Source organism: Salminus brasiliensis, chromosome 16, assembly GCF_030463535.1.
Source record: "Salminus brasiliensis chromosome 16, fSalBra1.hap2, whole genome shotgun sequence".
NCBI lineage: Eukaryota > Metazoa > Chordata > Actinopteri > Characiformes > Bryconidae > Salminus > Salminus brasiliensis.
Window position 1 is genome coordinate 3239072 of NC_132893.1, and position 21800 is coordinate 3260871.

The 21800-nt window shown below is 43.8% G+C and overlaps 2 protein-coding genes across 3 annotated transcripts; both read right to left on the minus strand.

The window, feature by feature from the left end:
• Positions 1-628: 628 nt before the first annotated feature.
• stt3a (STT3 oligosaccharyltransferase complex catalytic subunit A) lies at positions 629-9124 on the minus strand. The gene is made up of 18 exons (XM_072659014.1): positions 9058-9124; positions 8319-8440; positions 8113-8173; positions 7887-8008; positions 7329-7474; positions 7056-7146; positions 6805-6911; positions 6525-6689; positions 5431-5611; positions 4889-5044; positions 4712-4803; positions 3882-4037; positions 3593-3781; positions 3386-3502; positions 3198-3300; positions 2068-2256; positions 1750-1865; positions 629-955 (listed from the first exon to the last, which is right to left on the minus strand). Exons 2-18 carry the CDS (start codon positions 8404-8406, stop codon positions 917-919), a joined length of 2118 nt encoding a protein of 705 aa, XP_072515115.1. The 5' UTR covers positions 8407-8440; positions 9058-9124; the 3' UTR covers positions 629-916.
• Positions 9125-10680: 1556 nt separating this feature from the next.
• On the minus strand, positions 10681-21728 carry ei24 (EI24 autophagy associated transmembrane protein). Of its 2 annotated transcripts, XM_072659396.1 has the most exons (12): positions 21628-21705; positions 21347-21412; positions 17872-18005; positions 16710-16855; positions 16180-16240; positions 15974-16040; positions 15755-15879; positions 14942-15061; positions 14608-14719; positions 14401-14512; positions 14174-14248; positions 10681-13253 (listed from the first exon to the last, which is right to left on the minus strand). In XM_072659396.1, exons 3-12 carry the CDS (start codon positions 17911-17913, stop codon positions 13091-13093), a joined length of 1023 nt encoding a protein of 340 aa, XP_072515497.1. In that variant the 5' UTR covers positions 17914-18005; positions 21347-21412; positions 21628-21705; the 3' UTR covers positions 10681-13090. The 2 variants fall into 2 exon arrangements, with proteins under 2 accessions (XP_072515497.1, XP_072515495.1); XM_072659394.1 differs by lacking the exon at positions 21347-21412 and having other exon boundaries at positions 21628-21728.
• Between the last annotated feature and the right edge of the window lie 72 nt (positions 21729-21800).

Genomic DNA, 21800 nt, shown 5'->3' on the forward strand with positions numbered 1-21800 from the left:
GATAATAAGACCTTTAGGGCACTAGAACTTGATGAGAAGACCTCCAGGGCTCTATAACTTGATGAGAGGACCTTTAGACCTTCCAGTTCTGAGTTGGGTTGTCCAATATGTTCTTGAAATTTGCAGCACCCGACCATTCCTAACAATGACGTGAGCGTGCCATAGCCCTAACGAGCCAATGAAGGTCTGTTTGAGACCTTGGTAAATGTTGAGAGCTCAAATGTCTTTGGGTGGCAAAGATTTAGCATTGTGCTCCTTTTCCTTTTTCACTCTAAAATTCTACAAAACAAAACAATAACTAACCTTGCTTAAAAATCTGCTCACTTGACTATTTATGAGAACACATTATGACCAGGGGTACCCAAACTTTTGCATGCCACTGTACATGTACTTTACATCTTCTTCCCAAAAGAAACTCTCAGTTTAATATCACAAGGGGCTCCGACTTTAGGACTCTACAACTCTACAGTAAGACATATAAGATTTAATATATAATATTAATGTATAAAACGTCTCATTTTCACATTCATTAAGGATTCTCTTTACTGCATACCCTGCACTGATGGTGACTTAATGAAAGTGATGTAATGAAAGAAAAAAGTGGGGAAAAACAGACAAGACAAACTCGTCCCACTCACTCCATTTATTACCCCATTTGTAGACAAATTAACCAGTTGCTCGTTGATGGCGGAATTTACGCATTGACAGTTTTTTGGACGTTTTGACACCGCACTGTATTCCAGAAGAGAGGTCACATTTGTAAATCAATTTAAAAAAAAAAGAAAAAGACAACAAAAATCTCATTCTGCAATCACAACATAAGTATAAAAAGTATCCACACTGGTCTTCAGATCACAGGGGAAGGCGTTCAGTGCTGTTTGTACGGTAAGGTGTGTGAAGTTTGTACGTCTTGGCTTTATGTTCGCGACAGGCCTCGGTTGTCAAGGTCTTTAACCTGTTGGACAAAAGAAACACAAAATAGAAGCAGAAGCTGATGAGAAGACATATAGGGCTCTACAAATGCTGTGAAAAGCCTTCAGGGCTCTAGAAACTCAACGAGAAGGCCAAGAGGGCTCTAGAAACTCGACAAGAAGACCTAGAGGGCTCTAGAACCAGACGAGACGAGAAGGCCTAGAGGGCTCTAGAAACTCGACGAGAAGGCCTAGAGGGCTCTAGAAACTCGACAAGAAGGCCTAGAGGGCTCTAGAACCAGACAAGACGACCTAGAGGGCTCTAGAACCAGACAAGACGACCTAGAGAGCTCTAGAACCAGACAAGACGAGAAGACAGAGGGCTCTAGAACCAGACAAGACGAGAAGACAGAGGGCTCTAGAACCAGACAAGACGAGAAGACAGAGGGCTCTAGAACCAGACGAGACGAGAAGACCTAGAGGGCTCTAGAACCAGACAAGACGAGAAAACCTAGAGGGCTCTAGAACAAGATGAGAGGGCTCTAGAAACTCGACGAGAAGACCTAGAGGGCTCTAGAAACTCGACGAGACAAGAAGACCTAGAGGGCTCTAGAACAAGACGAGACGAGAAGACCTAGAGGGCAATAGAACAAGACGAGAGGGCTCTAGAACAAGATGAGAGGGCTCTAGAAACTCGACGAGAAGACCTATAGGGCTCTAGAAACAAGACAAGAACAAGATAAGACGAGATAAGATAAGACGAGAAGACCTAAAGGGCTCTAGAACATGACGAGACCTAAAGGGCAGTGAAGTGAGTATGAAGTGAGTTGAGGCTGACCTTGTATATCCTGACCAGCCAGTGCTCTGTTGTGTAGGCCTCCTCAAGCACGTCCAGCTCGAAATCCTTGTTGCCGATCTCAGCATTACGAACTCTGTCGTAACCAGGAGGGCGCTCTGCAAAGAGTTAATGCTGGGTTAATGCTGTAGCTTAAATTATTTTACATTTTATGCTGATTAATTACACTTTTAGCTGTTCCAGACATGGCTAGTGTTGAAAGTTCTGCTGCATCTGTAACTTAATTGATGATTTAATAGTGAGGGTTTTTTACACTATTACACAGCAGCGGGCAGCTACAGGACAAATGGAGATACTCACTGGCTTCCGTGTAGACCTGGCCAAAGCGGTAGTAGCACATCTTGTACATAAGGCAGTTGAGCAGGACAGGAGATCCCTCCCTGTCCACGCGGAACTCCCCGGTGGGAGTGTAGTAGTCGTGCTCCTTGATGTGCTTCCCCGTGTCTGTGCTGCCTCCAATACGCACCATCCACAGGAACTTGTTTATGTCTACACAAACAAAGCATTACTTCACAACTGCTTACTTGGACAGTAATACCCAAAACTGTTAATCCCTTAAACCCCTTAACAACTGATTAATAAGCCTAGGGTTCAAGGGATTTACAAGGAGAACACTTTCCCCCTGAGGTCCACTTAAAGTTAGCATGGTTTATGCAACTGCAGTTAGTACTGGCCCTTTAAGATTGTCATATGAAAATGACCTACATTATTGACCTGAATTTTGCCCCATTCAATAAGCAGCCTGGGCTTAAACATCCCTTGTATCCTAAATGGACAAAAGTATTGGGACACCTGCTCATTCATTGCCTCTTTCGAAATCAAAGGCATTAAAATAGAGCTGATGCTACTTTTCTTGGAGTAACTGTCTCTACTGTCCAGGGAAGAAGGCTTTTTACCAGATACTGGAGGAGGAGGATTGCTGTGAGGATTAGATTGCATTCAGCCACAACAGTATTTGTGAGGTCAGGATGTTGGATGATCACCACCCCACCTCACCTCATCATCTCCAACTCTCCACAGCTCAATCCTGGGGGCTTTATACACCTCTAGTCCACACCTGGCATTAGGAGGCATGTAGGTGAATATTTATCTGCTCCAGAGAGTCCTATTCTATTGGCAGTAATTCTCTACAGGGACTAGACGAACTGTGTGCACGTGCATTTGCACATCTGTGTCAGAAGCAATAGGTGCAACTTAAAACAGCTGAATGCATTGACTACAAGGGGTGTCCACAAACATATGGACAAGTAGTGCATCTTCAGTGTCAGTGGGTTAAGCGAAAAATAAACTCTGCTCTGATTGGCTGCCCTGTATCGCACCCTCGTTCAAAGCACTTCTAGGGCAGGGCTACACGGTAGTGGGATGAATAGGTGGAGATATGTACAGGAGTTGGTTCTTGTGACACTCGAGAAACAGCGAACTCGACATACCATCAGACGAATATCCCGTCAGTCCACCAAAGATCACCAGCACGTAGCTAACATCCAGCTCCCTCATAATCTCATAGGCCTTTTCCTCTGTAGAGGCCATGGCCTACAACCACACAGATGTGAGCATCATTACAGCGCAGTGAGGTTCATAGACTTAAAAAAAACAATACTTTGAGATTTTCACTCACCTGGCCGACTCTGGAGATGTGGGTGTTGTTCCAAGTGTTGTTGTCGACCAGAATCGTTCGATTAGCCATGGCCGTTATCTGATAGCCGTAATCCCACCAGGACATAACCTTAGCATCCTACAGGACGCAGACGGAGATACAGTACAGACATAAATAATAACAAAGGCCATGGATCTGTACGGTCAGAGAGGGCCCTCGTACGCTTACCTCTGGGGTGTTGTGTCTGAGCCAGTAGTAGGCCTCTCTGAAGTCGTCGAAGATGATGCGGCTGCCGTCGCCTCCGCGAGCCGAAAGCACAATTGAGGGAGAGGAGTAGGCCTCGCTGGTCACCCAGGTGGAGTGGAAGGTGTAGGTGATCAGGAAGAAAGCCATGACCAAGATCATCCCACTCGCCACCTACAGGCAAGCAGAACACGAGCAAGAATTTTCATTGTTCAGGGAGAGGACCACAGTTTGAGGGTACCAATAAAGCACCCCAGAAGAATTTCAACTGTACCTCATTCTTGATGGGATATGTGGAGTCTTGCTGCTTCTTGGACTTCTTGTCAGGTCGGCTGACGTCCAGGTTCTTCATGTAGGTGGTGAGCACCTGAGAAACTCCAATTCCTGACAGGATGCACATGACCGGAGCCAGGACCAGCATCAGACGCACCTGCACGGGAGGGGGATGGGGGGAAGGGGGGGTGAAAGGAAATGTCAAAGCTCCACAACTGCAAGTGGGGAGGAATTTAATTAATTATTGACCTACATTATTGACCTGAATTTTGCCCCATTCAATAAGCAGCCTGGGCTTAAACATCCCTTGTATCATAAATGGACAAAAGTATTGGGACACCTGCTCATTCATTGCCTCTTTCGAAATCAAGGGCATTAAAATAGAGCTCATCCTGCTTTTGTAGGAGTAACTGTCTCTTCTGTCCAGGGAAGAAGGCTTTCTACCAGATTTTGGAGGAGGATTGCTCTGAGGATTAGATTGCAAAGCCCCACAACTGCATGAGGTGAGGAATTGAATTCATTAATTGACATTAATTAATAACAGCCATAATTCAGGTCTGTCTTTGACCATTTTTCAACATTTGCAATTCCTCAAGAATTAATCAGAGTGTTTGGGTACAGCACCTTTAAGACTGATATAAGATATATGAGCTGTGTTTTGATTGGTTGCCTCAAATCCTTCAAAAAGCACTATGAGTGGGTGGGGCTAAACTGTGGATGTGGTTCTAGGGACATTGTAGCAGTATGGGATGTTCAGCTCCTCTGCTGCGTCCTCTCTTCACTGGCTTTATGTAGCTTGTAAAATCACTACACGTGAATTACGGGGCTCACCATCACAGCTGAGAAGTACATGCTGGTCACACCATACATGATGATGAAAATTCTGGCGTCGGACAGGTTGTTGAAGCAATAATACAGACCCACTAGAGAAGAAAAGGGACACATTACAGGTACAATTACACTCATATCCATATTCATACTCCATCAAACATAAGGAGGGCTCCCTACCGGGAAACATGAAGACCAGAAGCTGCAGGTCAAAATAGTACGAGGACCAGGTGGTCGGCTGGTGCTCAGAGACAGAGGCGATGATGGGGATGTTGTTCTTTGCGTAGGACGGGTCCAGCAGGGAGTAGAAACGGCCAGTCCAGGGAGAGATCTTACCTAGACGAGACAGAAAGATGATCAGTGGTTATTAAATGTTAGTTAGTTCATTCGTTTTATTAACTGGTAAATATGGACATTTTCACTGTTTAAACTCAAGATGTGCAGCAGCTAAAGTCTGATGTCTGATAACTGACCATTTCTGTCAATTATTCATCAGCTTTTAATGAACCGAGATCCGCTATTACCCCAGTGCCACCTGTTAAGATGACTATTAAAGAAATTACACTCGTATGTATAAAAAGCCTTATCTACAGCAAACAGGTCCAACAGGTCAACCTTTAAAAAGTCAATCCTAAGCAAACACGTTCTTTTTTCCCCCCCCAATAAGGATAAGAGCAGCTACCTAAAGTCTGCATGTGTGTGCACAAGGTGTGTCTCCTTACCGGTCAACATGAGCACGGTTCCCACCGAGAGCAGGACGAAGCCGACCAGAGAAATGACGCTCTTGAAGAGAATCTCAAACTGCTGGGCGTTCAGCTTGCTCCGCAGGTAGTCTACAAAGGCGTGGATCTGGCACAGGCCGAAGACACCAAAGGCAGCCATGTGCTCGGACGACTGCACGGGCTACAAGAGAGACGGACGGGGGCGGAATAACGCTTATGATGAAAATGGAAGGCAAAGGTTTGACAAACATCAAAATTGCACTTTTTTTTTTATTTGAATTTAATATTTTTTCATTTAAAAAAGTATTTTTTTAATATAAACACATATTGTGCATGCGCTTTTACTTCTGCACACACCTTATCCATCTGCCCGTCTATCAATATATCTGCCCATCTATCGGCCCATCAGTTAAAATGCTTTGGGAGGTGTAGAAGAGTGTCTCTGTAGAGGATGTGACTTATTTACACTTAGAAAATCAGCAATGGTAATGCAAATTGACCACATTTTGCACAAGACTGCATATCCTATATACCAACGTAGACCATAATCCTATTTAAATCATTTAAAGGGGCATTTCAGCAATCTATTGTAAATATACCCACTTGTAGGGGTGTAAGAAATGATCGAAATATCAAAATATTAATTTTATTTTGCAGTACTGTACCGATTCTCAAAGACACAGTATTGATCATTGATGAATGGTTTACATGCAAAGACTGGTGTCAGACAGTGGTTCGTTTAGTGTTGTGTTTAAACCCTGACCACTGGAGAGCAGTGTTGTACTAGTCTTCAGATCCCACTGTTCTGATTGGATAGACTACTTAGATTTTATGCAAATCATGGTGTGTTTTTGTACTGAGACAGTTTTTCGAATATTTGATTTTTAATAAATAAAGGAATTAATAAATATATATAGATATGTATAGCCATGTTCTTGCCAATACACAGCCCTACTCATTTACAGTGGTCTTTGGAATACGTCTGGTTTAAACACTAGAATCCCCCCTCCCCCCATCCCCACTCCCCTTCTGATCATCCCGAAGACAGTAGGGACTGCAAGTATTGCACAATTTTAAGGGGTGCATGCAAGTACCTGGAACCCCACGAAAGAGATCTGCATGGACAGGATGGTGCCGAGGCAGTACACGGTGCAGTACGCCACGTAGATCCGGTGGGAGAATCGGCCAGTCAGCATCAGGACCAGCACGTGCAGAGGGATCAGGTTGATGAGGAAGACGTAACCTCCCCATGATGAGACCTGATGAGCCAAAAACAACGAGAGCAACGGTCTCAAAAGCTCTCTTGGGTCACAAAAGCTCAAACTGAAAGAAGAAGTGAGACCCTATTATTGTGTAGCCGGAGATTATCCCTACCATGTAGAAGTAAGCCAGAGCACACATGGATGACCAGTAAATGGAGCCCGTCTTCACCGCCTTGATCCACATGTAGTACGTCAGCAGCATGCAGAAAATGGCAATTCCTTAACAGAGCAGCGAACAAGGCAATTGGACTGTTAGAATCACACGGTCAGCGTCACGCGTACCAGAACCGTGAAGGCTCATCCAGACGCTTATGCCACAATACTGATCTGCAGATTACTTAAGCACGCAGCATGGGTGTATACCTTCGTTATCGTAGGAGCCAGCGACGGAGCGGGAAATGTATCCAGGTACGACTGCAATCATGGCAGCAGCCAGGAGTCCAGCACCCGCATCCTACAACACACACACACACAGAGAGAGAGAGAGAGAGAGAGAGAGAGAGAGAGAGAGAGAGAGAGAGAGAGAGAGAGAGAAAATCAACTATCGCTCAAATAAAACTGCTGTTTCCTCCGCTGCCACAGTAAAGACAGTCTGAAGGGTCGGGGTGGTGCGAGTGGGGCCGTGACGCCTCTGACCTTGAGCTCCTTGGTGAAGTGGTAGGTGACGATTGCAGTGAAGGAGGAGAAGAGTGGAGCGAGGAAGACGCAGACGTTGCGGATGTCAATGGTGATGTGGAAAAAGTGCAACACATGGTAAAGGGCTGCTGAGGTGATCATCAAACCTGCAGGAAGGATGAAGCGAAAGTGAGATGCTATTTTGTGTACATATTTTTTGTGTTTTTATATATATTATATATAAACCATAAATAAATAAATAAATAATATAAAAAATAATATTTTGCCAGACCATGATTCTTTGTTTTATTTATTAATTTACTATTATTTGAATATTTAAATATGTTAATTTTATATCATAAAAATTGTGCATATATTTATTTACTGTTTCCTGATGCAAGGAACTTGTAGCTACATGCAAAAATTTAATTAAAGACTTTTTTATTTTGAAGTGACCGCTAAATATTTGCATCTGTAAATGCAAATGTTCAGTATTAATTTATTTCCAACTAAATTTCATATTTACTGAACCTAAATTCATTAAACGCTCAGTTTGATGTGATATGTGATTCAACGCACCAGGGTAGATGGTGCCACCGATGATTCTCCCAAGCGGATACCAAGCCCGGTCATCAAACCAATTGTGAAACTTGTAGAAGCCCTCCTCCGCCAAGAAACGAGTGGTGCGGTAATTGAAATACCTGCAAACGGGACAAAGGCAGACCCAGTCAATGCCGATCATTCAAAAAGGGACGAGGCAGAATCACTACAGTGCAGTACAGTGTAGTGAAGCGTGGCTACTTACGGATCAAACTCGTGGATGACACTCTCGAACCTCAGTACTGAGAACAGCCTAGTGGAGAACGCTGTAGAAGAAGAGGGAAGGGGAAGGCCACACGTTATCACCACCACAACAGAGCACAGAATTCTGCAAAAATTAAATACACCGTTCTATAAATACCATACTCCCGCACTAAATATTGGGACGAGGTCAAAGTCAAAGCCACTTACACAGCACCGCTGCCATGGACAGGATCAGGAGCTTCAGCAGCGTGTCCTGCTTCTCGTAGGACAGCCGCAGGAAGCCCAGCTTGGTCATCTTCACACTAGAGGGAGGACTACCACTCAAATACCTGAGCAGAGAAAGAGAGGGGGGGTATAATATTAACATATTGACGTATATTAATGTGAAAATTAATAAATGATGAAACATGTAAGCTCGAGATCTGCATGGGCAACCCTTGCAGCAGTTCCAGACCTGGTCTGACAGGTCTGGGGAGATGCAGCCAGACTAGTCAGGCAAATATGATCATAAAAATACTGAAAGTTTACAGCACTGCAGAAAGATATGGTGAACTAGCCAGCTAAGCATCTAGCTAGCTACCACAGCCTGACCAGCCTGGCTACTAGCCCCTAACCCCCCCACCCACCCCCCCCAAACTGGACCAGTGACTTGTCACAAGTGACCAGTACTAGTTAAAACAGCTCAGGACACCCATTATACAGGACTACATGCAAAAAGCCTCCCATATTATCTTCTTTATCACCACTGGAAGCATTCCACCTCAGCCTGATTCATTTCCTACAGCTAACGTTAGCAAGGATGCTAACTAGCGAGCTAAACACCCCTCCAGCGGGGTCCTAAAGGCATTCCCCCCGAATTTACTCTCGGAACATTAATTATCACACCTTCTACATCTAACCTGGGCAATGCAGCGTCACTAATAATGTATAAAACGTCCATATTTACCAGTTTCTTTCATCGGGGGTTCACCCACTCCGCTCCTGTTCCTCACTCACTTTTCCCCACACTCAACCCTCTGAACGCACAGAGCCCGCCCACCCAGGAATAGCGGCCGCTTACTGGTTAAGCGGCGAGCGCCTCCGCAGAAGCTCTACTCTGATTGGCTGCTCGGACGCCAGTCAAGCCACGAAGCGGTTCGCGCATTTCTTGTGACGTGTCCTTAGCAGAGTGAACCGAGCAGAGTTTCGTAGGACTGGATGGATCAAATCGGAAGAAAAAAGACCGCGATATATTTTACGATATTTTTAAAAAAATATTCTTATAATATTTTAGACATTAAAAACGATTTTTGATCGTAAAAAAAAAAAAAATATCAGAAATTAAAGGATATATCAGCAGTATTGACACGCCCCCAGCTCTCCAAAAAATGCTGGTGTTCATGTGTGCTCACCTCGCAAATATTACGCTTAGTAAAAAAATTAGGACGATAGGAGAAACCCTCTTGACCCTAGTCAAGGCACCTCTGAAGGAGGCATTAAAGCAGACCCTTTAATAAGTCCTGTATAATACGTCGTGAGGTGGGGCCTTCATGGATCACATCAGTGTGGTCTCTGTCCCTGGGTCACCGGTCCCCCTTCCTTGGAGCTCTTTCGGTAGGCCGGCCTCATGTTTTAGAGATGTTCTGACCCAGTCGTCTGGAACATCACAGTTTGGTTCTCGTCAAAGTGGCTCAGCCTCCAGCACTAGAACCGACTGTTCACCTGCTGCCTGACATGTGGATCCCAACCCTTGACCGAAGCCACTACGTTCGATGATTTGTGATAAGTATGGCCTGGGACACAACTAACAAGGTCTGTTTTGATGCAGTGATGACATTTCAGGACTTCTTTATGGATTTTGTGGTCTGAAAACCCTCTTTCCAGACTCATCTACACCTACCACCTTACTTCTGAAGGCCTCAGAGAGCTCTTTAGCTCTGGCCATGGCGATCTTCACCCCTCGCTTCAACAGTTAGGAGCAGACCAGATTAAAACTCACATTAAAATGACATTTCTATTAATTAAATTCATTTCAGTTATTCTTTAAAAGGCATTTCTTGTGTTGTATGGGTTTATAGTTCGATTAGCTCCAGCTCCCACTGTTGTTCAAGTGAAGATCGAATGTCCAGATGAAGATTTTCAAGGGGCGTCCTTACTTTTTCACATGACCGCACTATTTTGGACCATGCCCACGGAGTCGGAAAGCGGAGGCGAGCTCAGGAGGCTTTCAGATCGAATGTCCAGACAAAGGTTTGCAAGGGGCGTTCTTACTTTTTCACATGACCATACTATTTTGGACCCAGCCGGAACACGGAGGCGAGCTCAGGAGGCTTTCAGGATGGAGTTCAGGGTGGCGTGGAGATAGGTGTGGTGGTGGTGGTGGTGGTGGGTGTGAAGTTGTTCATCGTGTAGGGGGTAGCTGAGAATGGAGGGTTTCTATAGGTCTGAGGTCTTTGGGGGTGTGGCCCACCTCCCAAACCCAAACAGGAAGGCGGGCCCTGAGAACCCTTGGATGACCCTGTGACCATGTGTAGCAACTTTACTGTTCAACGTGTAGAAGACCACAAGAGAGTAGCCTGACCCAAAGCTCTTAAAATTCTTCATACAGACCAAAGTTTATTGAAATCATGTGTAATACTTTTACAAAACGTCACTCACAAATATCGACCTGCAGCTGTAACACTATGCCACTTACAATTATTACACACCAGCCCAAAAAACAAACAAACAAACAAACAAACAAACAAAAAACAAACAAACTTCGCCCAGTGGATACAATGACGACGAGATGGTGCCTCAACATGTGCTTCAGGTAAACCCATTTGTAACCTGCTGAACGAGAAAGCCATGGGCTTCATCATCACTTAAGGGTACTTTGAAAAGAAAACTCGAAGCACCGTGCTCTGCTACTGTAGTGGACATCGGCCGCGGACGCACCACTGCTGGACGTCAGTCAGGAGTCTGGAAACCGTGTTGGTCTAAACGCATCGCTGGAGCAGCAGCAGGATGAAAGCCTAATCTACCTTGTGCATGTAGACTTCAGAACTGATGCTGATCATCTCAGCATCAAACCATCGCAGATGACCCATTTGATCGGCGGGAGGTTCGGGCCAGCTCCCAGACTAGGCGTAGTAGGGCGTAGTTCAGCCCTAAGACTCCTAAAAACAAAAGGTGCTTCACATGGTTGGTTTGAGCCTGTGTTTTTTTTCCTTTTCTTCTTTCAACCCAACCCTGGTTCTGGAGGCACCTTGCCCTGAACTTTTTTGTGCTCTCCTTGCTCCCATTACAGCTGACTTAACTCATCGGCTCATAATAGGCTCTTAACAAGCCTTTGCAGGAGGTGTGTTAGAGCAGGGAGTCCACAAAAACATGCAGGGCTGGGTTCCTCCAGGACCAGGGTTGAGCGACGCCATAGAAGAACCACTTTTGGGTCCAAAATTGGGCTTGTAATAGAGATGTGTGTCTAAAGATGGGTCTTTAGACCCAGGCAACCAACCAAATAGACTGGCTAGCAGATGCCAGTGACGGCCAGCGCCGCACTAATGTGATGTAGGGGGGGAAAGAGCGCCATCTACCCACCCTAGAGGGAGGAGGGCCAATTGCGCTCTCCCAAGGCCCCGACTGCCGATGGTTAGCAGCCTGAATGGGATACGAACCAGCGACCCTCTGATCACAGTGACAGCGCCTTAGTCCACTGGACCACCCGGGCCCCCCCCAAGGTGTTTCTTCTATGGCATCTCTCAGGCACCTTTCTTTTTAAGAGTGAAGACCGTCAGCATTTCTTGAGCTCTGCTAAAGGAAGCAGTAGCCTATAAGGTCCAATGAGCAGCTGTTAGAACTTACTGCAAACGGTTTCGAAGGTGAACCCATTTGTGGATGAAAGGGACCCTCTTCTATTGTTACGTTGCTCATGTTAACAAACCATCAAGACCCCCCACAGCCACGGCGTACTATCACTAGTGTGGCTTATTTGTGCTATTAAAAGAATAAAATAGAAGGCCATGAATAGTTTAAAAAAAGAGCAGAAATGAAAGAGGGCAGTATTGAGGGCAAAAAAAAACAAACAAAAACAACAAGGCATACACTATATGTCCAAATGTTTGTGGACACCCCTTCTAATGAATGCATTCAGCTATTTTAAGCTGCACCCATTGCTGACACCCATCACAAACACAAATGTTTGTCTAGTCCCTGTAGAGAAGAAAAAGTACCGCCAATACAATAGGACTCTCTGGAGCACATAAACAAACATGAACCTATTGGCTCCATGCTGCCTAATGCCAGGCGTGGGCTAGAGGGGTATAAAGCCCACCAGCATTGAGCTGTGGAGCAGTGGAACTAACCGTGCTCTCTGGAATGATGGATGGTGGTGCTCCATCCAGTACTTTTAAATGGGATGATTTGGGGCAGTGATCATCCAACATCCTTGACCTCACTAACGCTCTTGTTGCTGAATGCAATCAAATCCTCCTCCAAAATCTAGTGGAAAGCCTTCTTCTCTGGTCAGTCCAATAAAACAGGAAAAAAATTCTGTTCCAATACCCTTGATTTTGGACAAAACAATGAGAGAGAGAGCAGGTGTCCCAATACTTTTGTCCATATAGTGTCTATGCAAGTTAATATTCTGTGCTGTAATTTTAAGACGCTAAAATCATCCAAATGGCACATAATGGGTACAAAAAAAAAAAAAACAAACAAACAGAAAAATCCGAATCGCAGCCTTGAGGGTGTCCGTGTGCGAGACAGGCTCAGTTCAGTCCAATTCCCAAATCCGAGTCATTCACATTTAAAACCAAACAAACAAACAAAAAAGTCTGATTACGCTCAATCCGCCGTCCTAACGTGTTAAAAAGGGACGACGAATTTTAAAAACAGACAAAACCAAAGCAAACCATCTTCCCGTTCACGCGGGTCTTCCACCAAGCCTCACCCGGCGTCTGTGTGGAGAGCCTGGAGGCAACCGAACCGAAGCCTTCCTTAACTAACCGTGATCACGGCAGTCACTGCGAGGGCAGTGGTCTATGGCGGGATGGGGACACGTGGGGCGAGGGAAGTTTCTCCATGGAGCTGGAGGAGGTCAGAGAGCTCTGCAGATGGACCGTCTTGTGGAACAGCTTGTTGCTGATGAGGACCACCAGGGAGAAGAGACGGAGCTGGAAGTGGCTGCAGAAAAGTAAACAAAGGGGAGAGACATTCAGACACCCGTTTCACTCAGATGTGCAAATGCACAGACACACTTGTCTAGTCCCTGTTGAGAAAAAGTACTGCCAATAGAATAGGACTATCTGGAGCAGATAACCATGAACCTACTGGCACCATGCTGCCTAATGCCAGATGTGGGCCTCCGGCCTTTGAGCCTCTGTGGTGCTTCGTTCAATATATTTTTTGGGATGTGTTGGGAAGCTGGGGATGAGGCAGGGGGATGATCATCCAACACTCTGACTTCGCTAACGCTCTTGACGTGCAAGCAAATGCTCACAGCAATGGACAGCAGAGACAGTTACTCCAACAAAAGCAGGATAAGCGCTTTATAGATATACACATACCCCCTTGATTTCCAAAGAAACAATGACATGAGCAGGTGTCCAAATACTTTTGTCCATATAGTGTATATAGGGACATATGGAGTTCTCTTATGTTTTAGTCAGGGTTCCTCAGTGTATGAATCCATGTGTGGAGGCTGTACTCAATCCAGGCCAGATCTTACTGTGAGTTATTTATTGGCGCGCCATTAGAGTCACCAAGAGGGAGATTCATATAATATCCAAGTCATTCCTCCCCCACCTGTAATATACTAGAACAGCCTGGCAAACCTTCAGTATGCCTTATTTCTGACCAAACACACATAATACAAACACGCATAGGGAATCTGTGAAGACCAATACTGCAGTAATCTACAGAAAATGTGTTGTCAGCAGGGGTTTTAAAAGGGGCAGCTCACTTTGCACATTGCCAACAGGGCAAACAAGCGAATGGCACTAATAGGTACTAGCCAGCATGGTTCGTTTGCTAGGTTTGCTGCTATTCATTCATTCAGTCTCTTTTGGATGGAAATAAACCATAATAAAGAAGAGAATACTCACTAAAGCTTAACGGGGGTCTTGGCCTCATTGGCGCTGATAATAAACAGTGGGAAGAGGATGGAGAACAGGCAGCCGCTGATAGAAAAAGGGCAGAATGGGTTAGAGAGACACAGAATACATCAATACATGTTAATAAGCATTAAAAGAGTCAATCCTAATTGAATCACTGATGAAGCTTCACTGTTAACACAAGTAGTCAATTCCTAAGAAGTCATAAAGCGCAGTACCTGATGATATATGAAGACGGCAGCGCAGTCAAAAGTGCCATGGGCAGCCCAAAGCCAAAGTAATATGGCCAGTTCCTCTCAATGTTCGACAGCCTTTGGTGCATCTCAATGCCTGGCAGGATAAAATAAAGGGACGGATCGGTATCAGTGCTTCCACACAGGACCAGTTCCAGAGACTTCCAGAGTGGCGAAACCTCACAAACTCACCATGGTTGAACCAGCGATACTCAAAACAATAGAGCGAGTAGAGCAAAGACATGTGCAGGAGGCTGACCATCTGACCAATCGCATCAATGGGAAAAAGACTGACAATCATTCCCTAAAAAACAAAAACGGCACAGTATAAACAAAGAGTGCAAACAGAAACACAGCTAAAGTGGTACCCACTATGTCGTTAGTATGGTATTGGGATTCCAGGTGGTTGCTATGGTGTTCCTAAGTGGTTGCTACATTCAGAGAGAGAGATTCCAGACACTATGCTGGGCAGGTGACGGCAAGCACTAATATAGAGAATCTGCAGGAACTGCTTTTTTTTATGTACCTGAATGAGGAAGAGGGCCTGGAGGAGGAGGTTGAAGAGCATATCAGCTATGATCTTGCTCACACTGGGAAAGGGCTGAGCTTTACGTCCAGACACTTCAAAAGCCAGATCAGCGATATCCTGCCGGGAGAAATACGAAGCTGCAGATTTCAACATTATGGTCATATCATAACATAAAATGATGCCATTTGCTGCTCAGCTGCTCTTTGCATTAGGTGGGTGGGCCAAAGTACTCCCTGGCTGTAGGGGGAGCCCAGGAGCACGGAAAACCGATCGGTAAATTTTGCTACAGAGCAATACACCACAATATACTGCACTCTATAAACACTATATGAATTGGGACAAAAGTTTCGGGAACCTGCTCATTCATCGTTTCTTCAGAAAATAAAAGTATTAGTAGGAGTTACTGTCTCTACTGCCCAGTAAAGGCTTTTTACTAGATTTTGGAGGAGCACTGCTATGAGCACTGCTATATCAAAAAAGTATTGGATGGAGCACCAACCATCATTCCAGAAATAGCTCAATTCTGGGGGGCTTTATACCATACCCCCCCCCCCATCCCACGCCTGGCATTAGGCAGCATGGTGCCAAAAGGTTCACGTTAACCTGCTCCAGAGAGTCCTATTCTATCGGCAGTGCTTCTCTACAGCGTCTAGACAAGCTGTGCCCATGCCTGCATTTGCATGTCTGTGTCAGCAATGGGTGCAGCTTTAAATAGATGCATGCATGTATCCATTAGAAGGGGTGTCCACAAATATTTGGACATATAGGGTATGTCACACTACTGGCGTTTATTTTGCAAAACAGCCTTACCTGGAACCAAATGGCATTGACGATCTTGCTGAGCACGAACAAAGGCAGGACCCAGAGGGCGCTAAACACCGACGTCAAGATGAATTCCAACCAGGACCATACATTTCCGTGCAGGGAGGGGTCACCTGAAATTGGGCGGGTGGTTTGTTAGCCACAACAACAGTCAAAGTAAGCAAACTCATTCTATAACCTGAGAGACACACACACACAAACACATACCAATAATTCTGGCCGTGAGCGTCTGGAGCAGTGGTATAAACACTCGGTAGAAAAGGAAGAGGCTTAGCTGTGAGGGGAGAGGACGTATTCAGGAGTAATTACACGCTGTAGATTTCAATACGTTCTTGTGAGCCATGACTTGTAGCTATACTGTATATTGGAGGTGTTCATGAGGTGGTCCTAACATATGGACCACAGTCACTCACCCAAAACACGCCTCCATTCCAGGCACAACACTGAAAAATCCTACTTGCTAATTTGGGCTCGCTGAAAAACAAACAAAAAAAGTAAGAGGGGAGGAGTGCTCAATATGAGGATAAGCAATTATTAGATTGAGTCTGGTCAAATTCAATCAATAGGCCAATTAAATACTTTGTTGATTTTGGCAGACCTGTTTGTGCAGTAGCCTTACACTTTGGCTGTACAGTGGCTGAGGAACACCACACTAATACTGCACAGCCTAGCCTCAATTCTTCATGGCATGGATTTCCTTAATAATATATTGAGGCCGGACATTAGTTAAGTTTGTAGTGGCCACAAGATACTATACTGAGGACACAAGATGATCCATTGAGGCCAGATGTTGATTCTGGTCCATGCCACACAATTCCCGCAGACTTTTCAGGAGCAGAGAAACCAAATCTCTTGATATCCATTGTGTACTATAAGGTTATATTGGTAATCTAAAACGCTATAGTGAAGCTGTGGTATACATGCTGAGGTGCATCTCACTTACCTCTCATGCTTGCGGTCTTCACTCTGGGCCCGCCTCTGTGCCAAGGGACCACTCGCTCTCCTCCTCCTCTGCTCTTCCCTTTTCTGCTGGATGCGAGCGTCCAGCTTGGTGATCGTTCCGATCCCCAGGATAGAATCCTTGATCCCCTGAAAATGTGAATCACAGCAGGGTAAGAAATACAGTGTAAGAAGTTCAGAATAAATAAAGCATAATAATAATAATAACAATAATAAAAAATATTTTAACAATAATAAATCATGTCTAAATCAACTGCAGAGAATGTGGAGACACAACTCGCAGCTCCGTGTTTCACACTAAGCAAAGTTTCATAGATAGTCTGTTTAATCATATTAAACCCCAGAGAAATATATCACTTAATTAGCTAAACATCTAAATATTGAATTAAATATCTCAACAAGAAAATCCAAAATATTCATTGATGTCCTGCAAAAAAATCTTAACTGTCCCTGTAAATCAATGTAATTATTCTCAGATCTCAGGACAATATATTAAAGTGACATATTACGTTTCTAGTGGCCACAAGATAATATATTACGTTTTTTTAATGTACATCACCCCCCCCCCCCCAAAAAAAAACAAATTCACTGAATTAACTAAACATCTACAAATTTAACTAAATATAAAGAAAAATAAAATGCCCTGCAAAAACTTGTATCTTCAAAACAGCAACCTTTTAAGAGAAGAAAAAAGCCTTTTTTTTATATATTATTCCAGGTCATTTTGGAGCATTTCTATTGGCCCATTAATCATAAAACTTTCCCACAGAAAAAGAAAAAACACCAGATTCACATTATGTCAAAGTGAGAATCATCAGAAATGGAGATACATGGTATCATCAGATACATTTTTATAATATTTCAAATTTTCTAATCAAAATATTGAAATAAAACTAGTAAAAATATTAAAACTGAACACATCAATAGTAAAACCTGTTCGACTGCCCAGCCCTACTCTGGAACAGAGAACTCCAAGACAATCCTCAGTACCTGTAAAAGACGACTGAAGAATCGTCCTGCGTATCAATGCAGCTAAAACTGAAAGTACAGGTATTTTAGCTGAACCTGGGCTTAGTAAGACCCTTAGTAAGACCCTTGGTAAGACCCCAACGCTCTTCATGTGTGATCAGAATAAAGGTACTGACCGTCGCAACATTGCGGACGAAAGCCCGGACACTGTCGGTCATCTCCAAGCCAGCTGGAGAATCATCAACTGCAGAATGAGGGTGGACTGAGGGTCAGGCAAGCTCTCATGATAAGAGGAGGAACTCCCGGCAAACTGTTGAAAACAAGAGCACATGTCAGATCACACGGCCCAAACTGTACAACACTGTACACAACTGTCCAGCTGGTGCAGTTCCTTTTCTCACGGGCCTGCAGCGAGATCTGGACTCGTGGAACAGTGCTGTATGTAGGGCATATGCAAATACATGACAAAGGTTCAAGGAAGGACAAACAGCTCACTAGAAAACACTCATAAAAATATATAATGTTCAATAATTTTACGAATTTTAAGATACTGCTACACTGCTAACAGGGGTCAATGACCTCAGCTTCGGTCACCATGAGATTACAAACAGGGCAAAGTTAGCTGTGTGGAACTGGGTTCAGTGTGTTGAACTGATTAAACACTACTGTACTTTAGTTTCGTCTACTTTCCCAATGCAGTTTATTTCATAAAACAGGAATTACACTAGTTTCTTCTACATTTGAACCAAATTAAATGTTTTTTTTTGTGAAATGGTGGCGAATTCAGATACTTTAGAGTTTATTTCATTTAAAAGCTCACTGGCAAAACAATGGAATCGTGAATAAGCTGTTTTGACCCTAAATTGAGCCCAAAATATACTTTATACTTATTAAATACGTGTTGAGTGTCATATGCCAAATAGTCCCTAAATAAAAACAAATACCATTTTTTTTAATTAAGCATTACTTATCATCAACATTACACATAAAGCTCAGAAGGCACATGTAGATTCACTGGTGGTTTGGATAGTAAATAAAATGGCTAGATCTGTGCTGTGGACATGGTGGCACCGTTTTATTCACCATTACTTTAAAGAAATTTGAGTTGGTAAGTGGCCCTAGAACAAGCCTGGCAGTGTAATACTCCTCTATATAATATAATATAATATAATATAATATAATTTAATAATAATAATAATATATATATATATATATATATATATATATATGGACACACACATTTTTTGAAACACACCCACTCACTGGTCTTGTCACCAGCATGTAGGCGTCTAAACCACTATTTGTTCTGCTCTGGCGTTCTGCTATAAAAAGAACCCAAGCATTTTTATCTGTGGCACGGATATCTGAGCCCCTGAGGTGACCTGGTAGATGTTTTTAGTAAGGCCTGGCCTCAGGATGATATACTGAAGTCGCAAACTACGTTTTTAGTGGTCACAAGATACTATATTGAGGCCAGAAATTAGGTTCAGTTCCTAGTGGCCACAAGATACTACATTGAGGCTGATGAGATGATACTGAAGATTATGTTTCTAGTGGCCACAAGATGATTTTGAAGCCAAAAGATGATACTGAAGCCACACATTATGTTTCCAGTGGCCACAAGATGACACTGAAGCCACACATTATGTTTCTAGTGGCCACAAGATGATACTGAAGCCACAAGATGACACTGAAGCCACACATTATGTTTCTAGTGGCCACAAGATGATACTGAAGCCACACATTATGTTTCTAGTGGCCACAAGATGATTTTAAAGCCAAAAGATGATACTGAAGCCACACATTATGTTTCTAGTGGCCACAAGATGATACTGAAGCCACACATTATGTTTCTAGTGGCCACAAGATAATACACCGAAGCCACACATTATGTTTCTAGTGGCCACAAGATGATACTGAAGCCACACATTATGTTTCTAGTGGCCACAAGATGATTTTAAAGCCAAAAGATGATACTGAAGCCACACATTATGTTTCTAGTGGCCACAAGATGATTTTGAAGCCACACATTATGTTTCCAGTGGCCACAAGATGACACTGAAGCCACACATTATGTTTCTAGTGGCCACAAGATGATACTGAAGCCACACATTATGTTTCCAGTGGCCACAAGATGATACTGAAGCCACACATTATGTTTCTAGTGGCCACAAGATGATACTGAAGCCACACATTATGTTTCTAGTGGCCACAAGATGATACTGAAGCCACACATTATGTTTCTAGTGGCCACAAGAAGATACATTGAGGCCACAAGATAATACACTGAGGCCAGTCATTATGTTTCTAGTGGCCACAAGATGATACATTGAGGCCACAAGATCATACCGAAGCCACACATTATGTTTCTAGTGGCCACAAGATGATACTGAAGCCACACATTATGTTTCTAGTGGCCACAATATGATTTTGAAGCCAAAAGATTATACTGAAGCCACACATTATGTTTCTAGTGGCCACAAGATGATACTGAAGCCACACATTATGTTTCTAGTGGCCACAAGATAATACACTGAAGCCACACATTATGTTTCTAGTGGCCACAAGATGATACCGAAGCCACACATTATGTTTCTAGTGGCCACAAGATGATACTGAAGCCACACATTATGTTTCTAGTGGCCACAATATGATTTTGAAGCCAAAAGATTATACTGAAGCCACACATTATGTTTCTAGTGGCCACAAGATGATACTGAAGCCACACATTATGTTTCTAGTGGCCACAATATGATTTTGAAGCCAAAAGATTATACTGAAGCCACACATTATGTTTCTAGTGGCCACAAGATGATACTGAAGCCACACATTATGTTTCTAGTGGCCACAATATGATTTTGAAGCCAAAAGATTATACTGAAGCCACACATTATGTTTCTAGTGGCCACAAGATGATACTGAAGCCACACATTATGTTTCTAGTGGCCACAAGATGATACTGAAGCCACACATTATGTTTCTAGTGGCCACAAGATAATACACTGAGGCCAGTCATTATGTTTCTAGTGGCCACAAGATGATACATTGAGGCCACAAGATCATACCGAAGCCACACATTATGTTTCTAGTGGCCACAAGATGATACTGAAGCCACACATTATGTTTCTAGTGGCCACAAGATGATTTTAAAGCCAAAAGATGATACTGAAGCCACACATTATGTTTCTAGTGGCCACAAGATGATACTGAAGCCACACATTATGTTTCTAGTGGCCACAAGATGATACTGAAGCCACACATTATGTTTCTAGTGGCCACAAGATGATACTGAAGCCACACATTATGTTTCTAGTGGCCACAAGATAATATAATGAGGACAGAAATGAACTTCCTAGTGGACACGAGATACTATATTGAGGCCACAAGCTAATATATACTGAGGACAGAAATGAAGGTAAGTTTCTAGTGGCCACAAGATATAATATTAGGTTTCCAGTGGTCTCAGTGTATTATCTGGTGGTCACACCATACCAAAACAACCAGCAATGCACTTTAGAGGATCTGTACTGCTGGGATCCTGAGTTTCCACACACTAAAAGACTTTATTCTACTGTATTTATACTGGAAATATCAGGACTTCTGAATAAGTACCCTTTAGCTGCAGTAGTGCCAACAGAAAGCTCCTCTCACCTGGGTGGAACTGTGGAGATCTTACAGATTACAGAGGATCCGCTGTTAAACGGCTCGTTATTCGGCCTGTAGATAAACACTACTCTGATTATGTGGTCATGTGGAGAAGCAGCTGTTGTAAACACAGCAAACTGAGCTAGCTCGGCTGCTAGCTATAGCAAGCTAGCTAACTCTGCTGGTCAAGCCGACGAGTTAGCCAGCTAGCTATCACTAGCTAGCTCACGTTAGCCTGGAAAACAGCTCACAAGCCCGGCGTTAGCGAGGTGATCAGCTCTCCATACCTCATAAACCCGATTCCTCCAAGTCTTCAGCCTCTCCTCAGCCTCGTCTGCAGCTCTGCTTTCAGCACAACACACACACACACACAGCGCTATCGCACAGCTACACTCGCGCATGCGCGTTGCGCGCCGCTCCCTCCAGGGCTCCACGGGATCTGTAGTTCTTCGCGCCACAC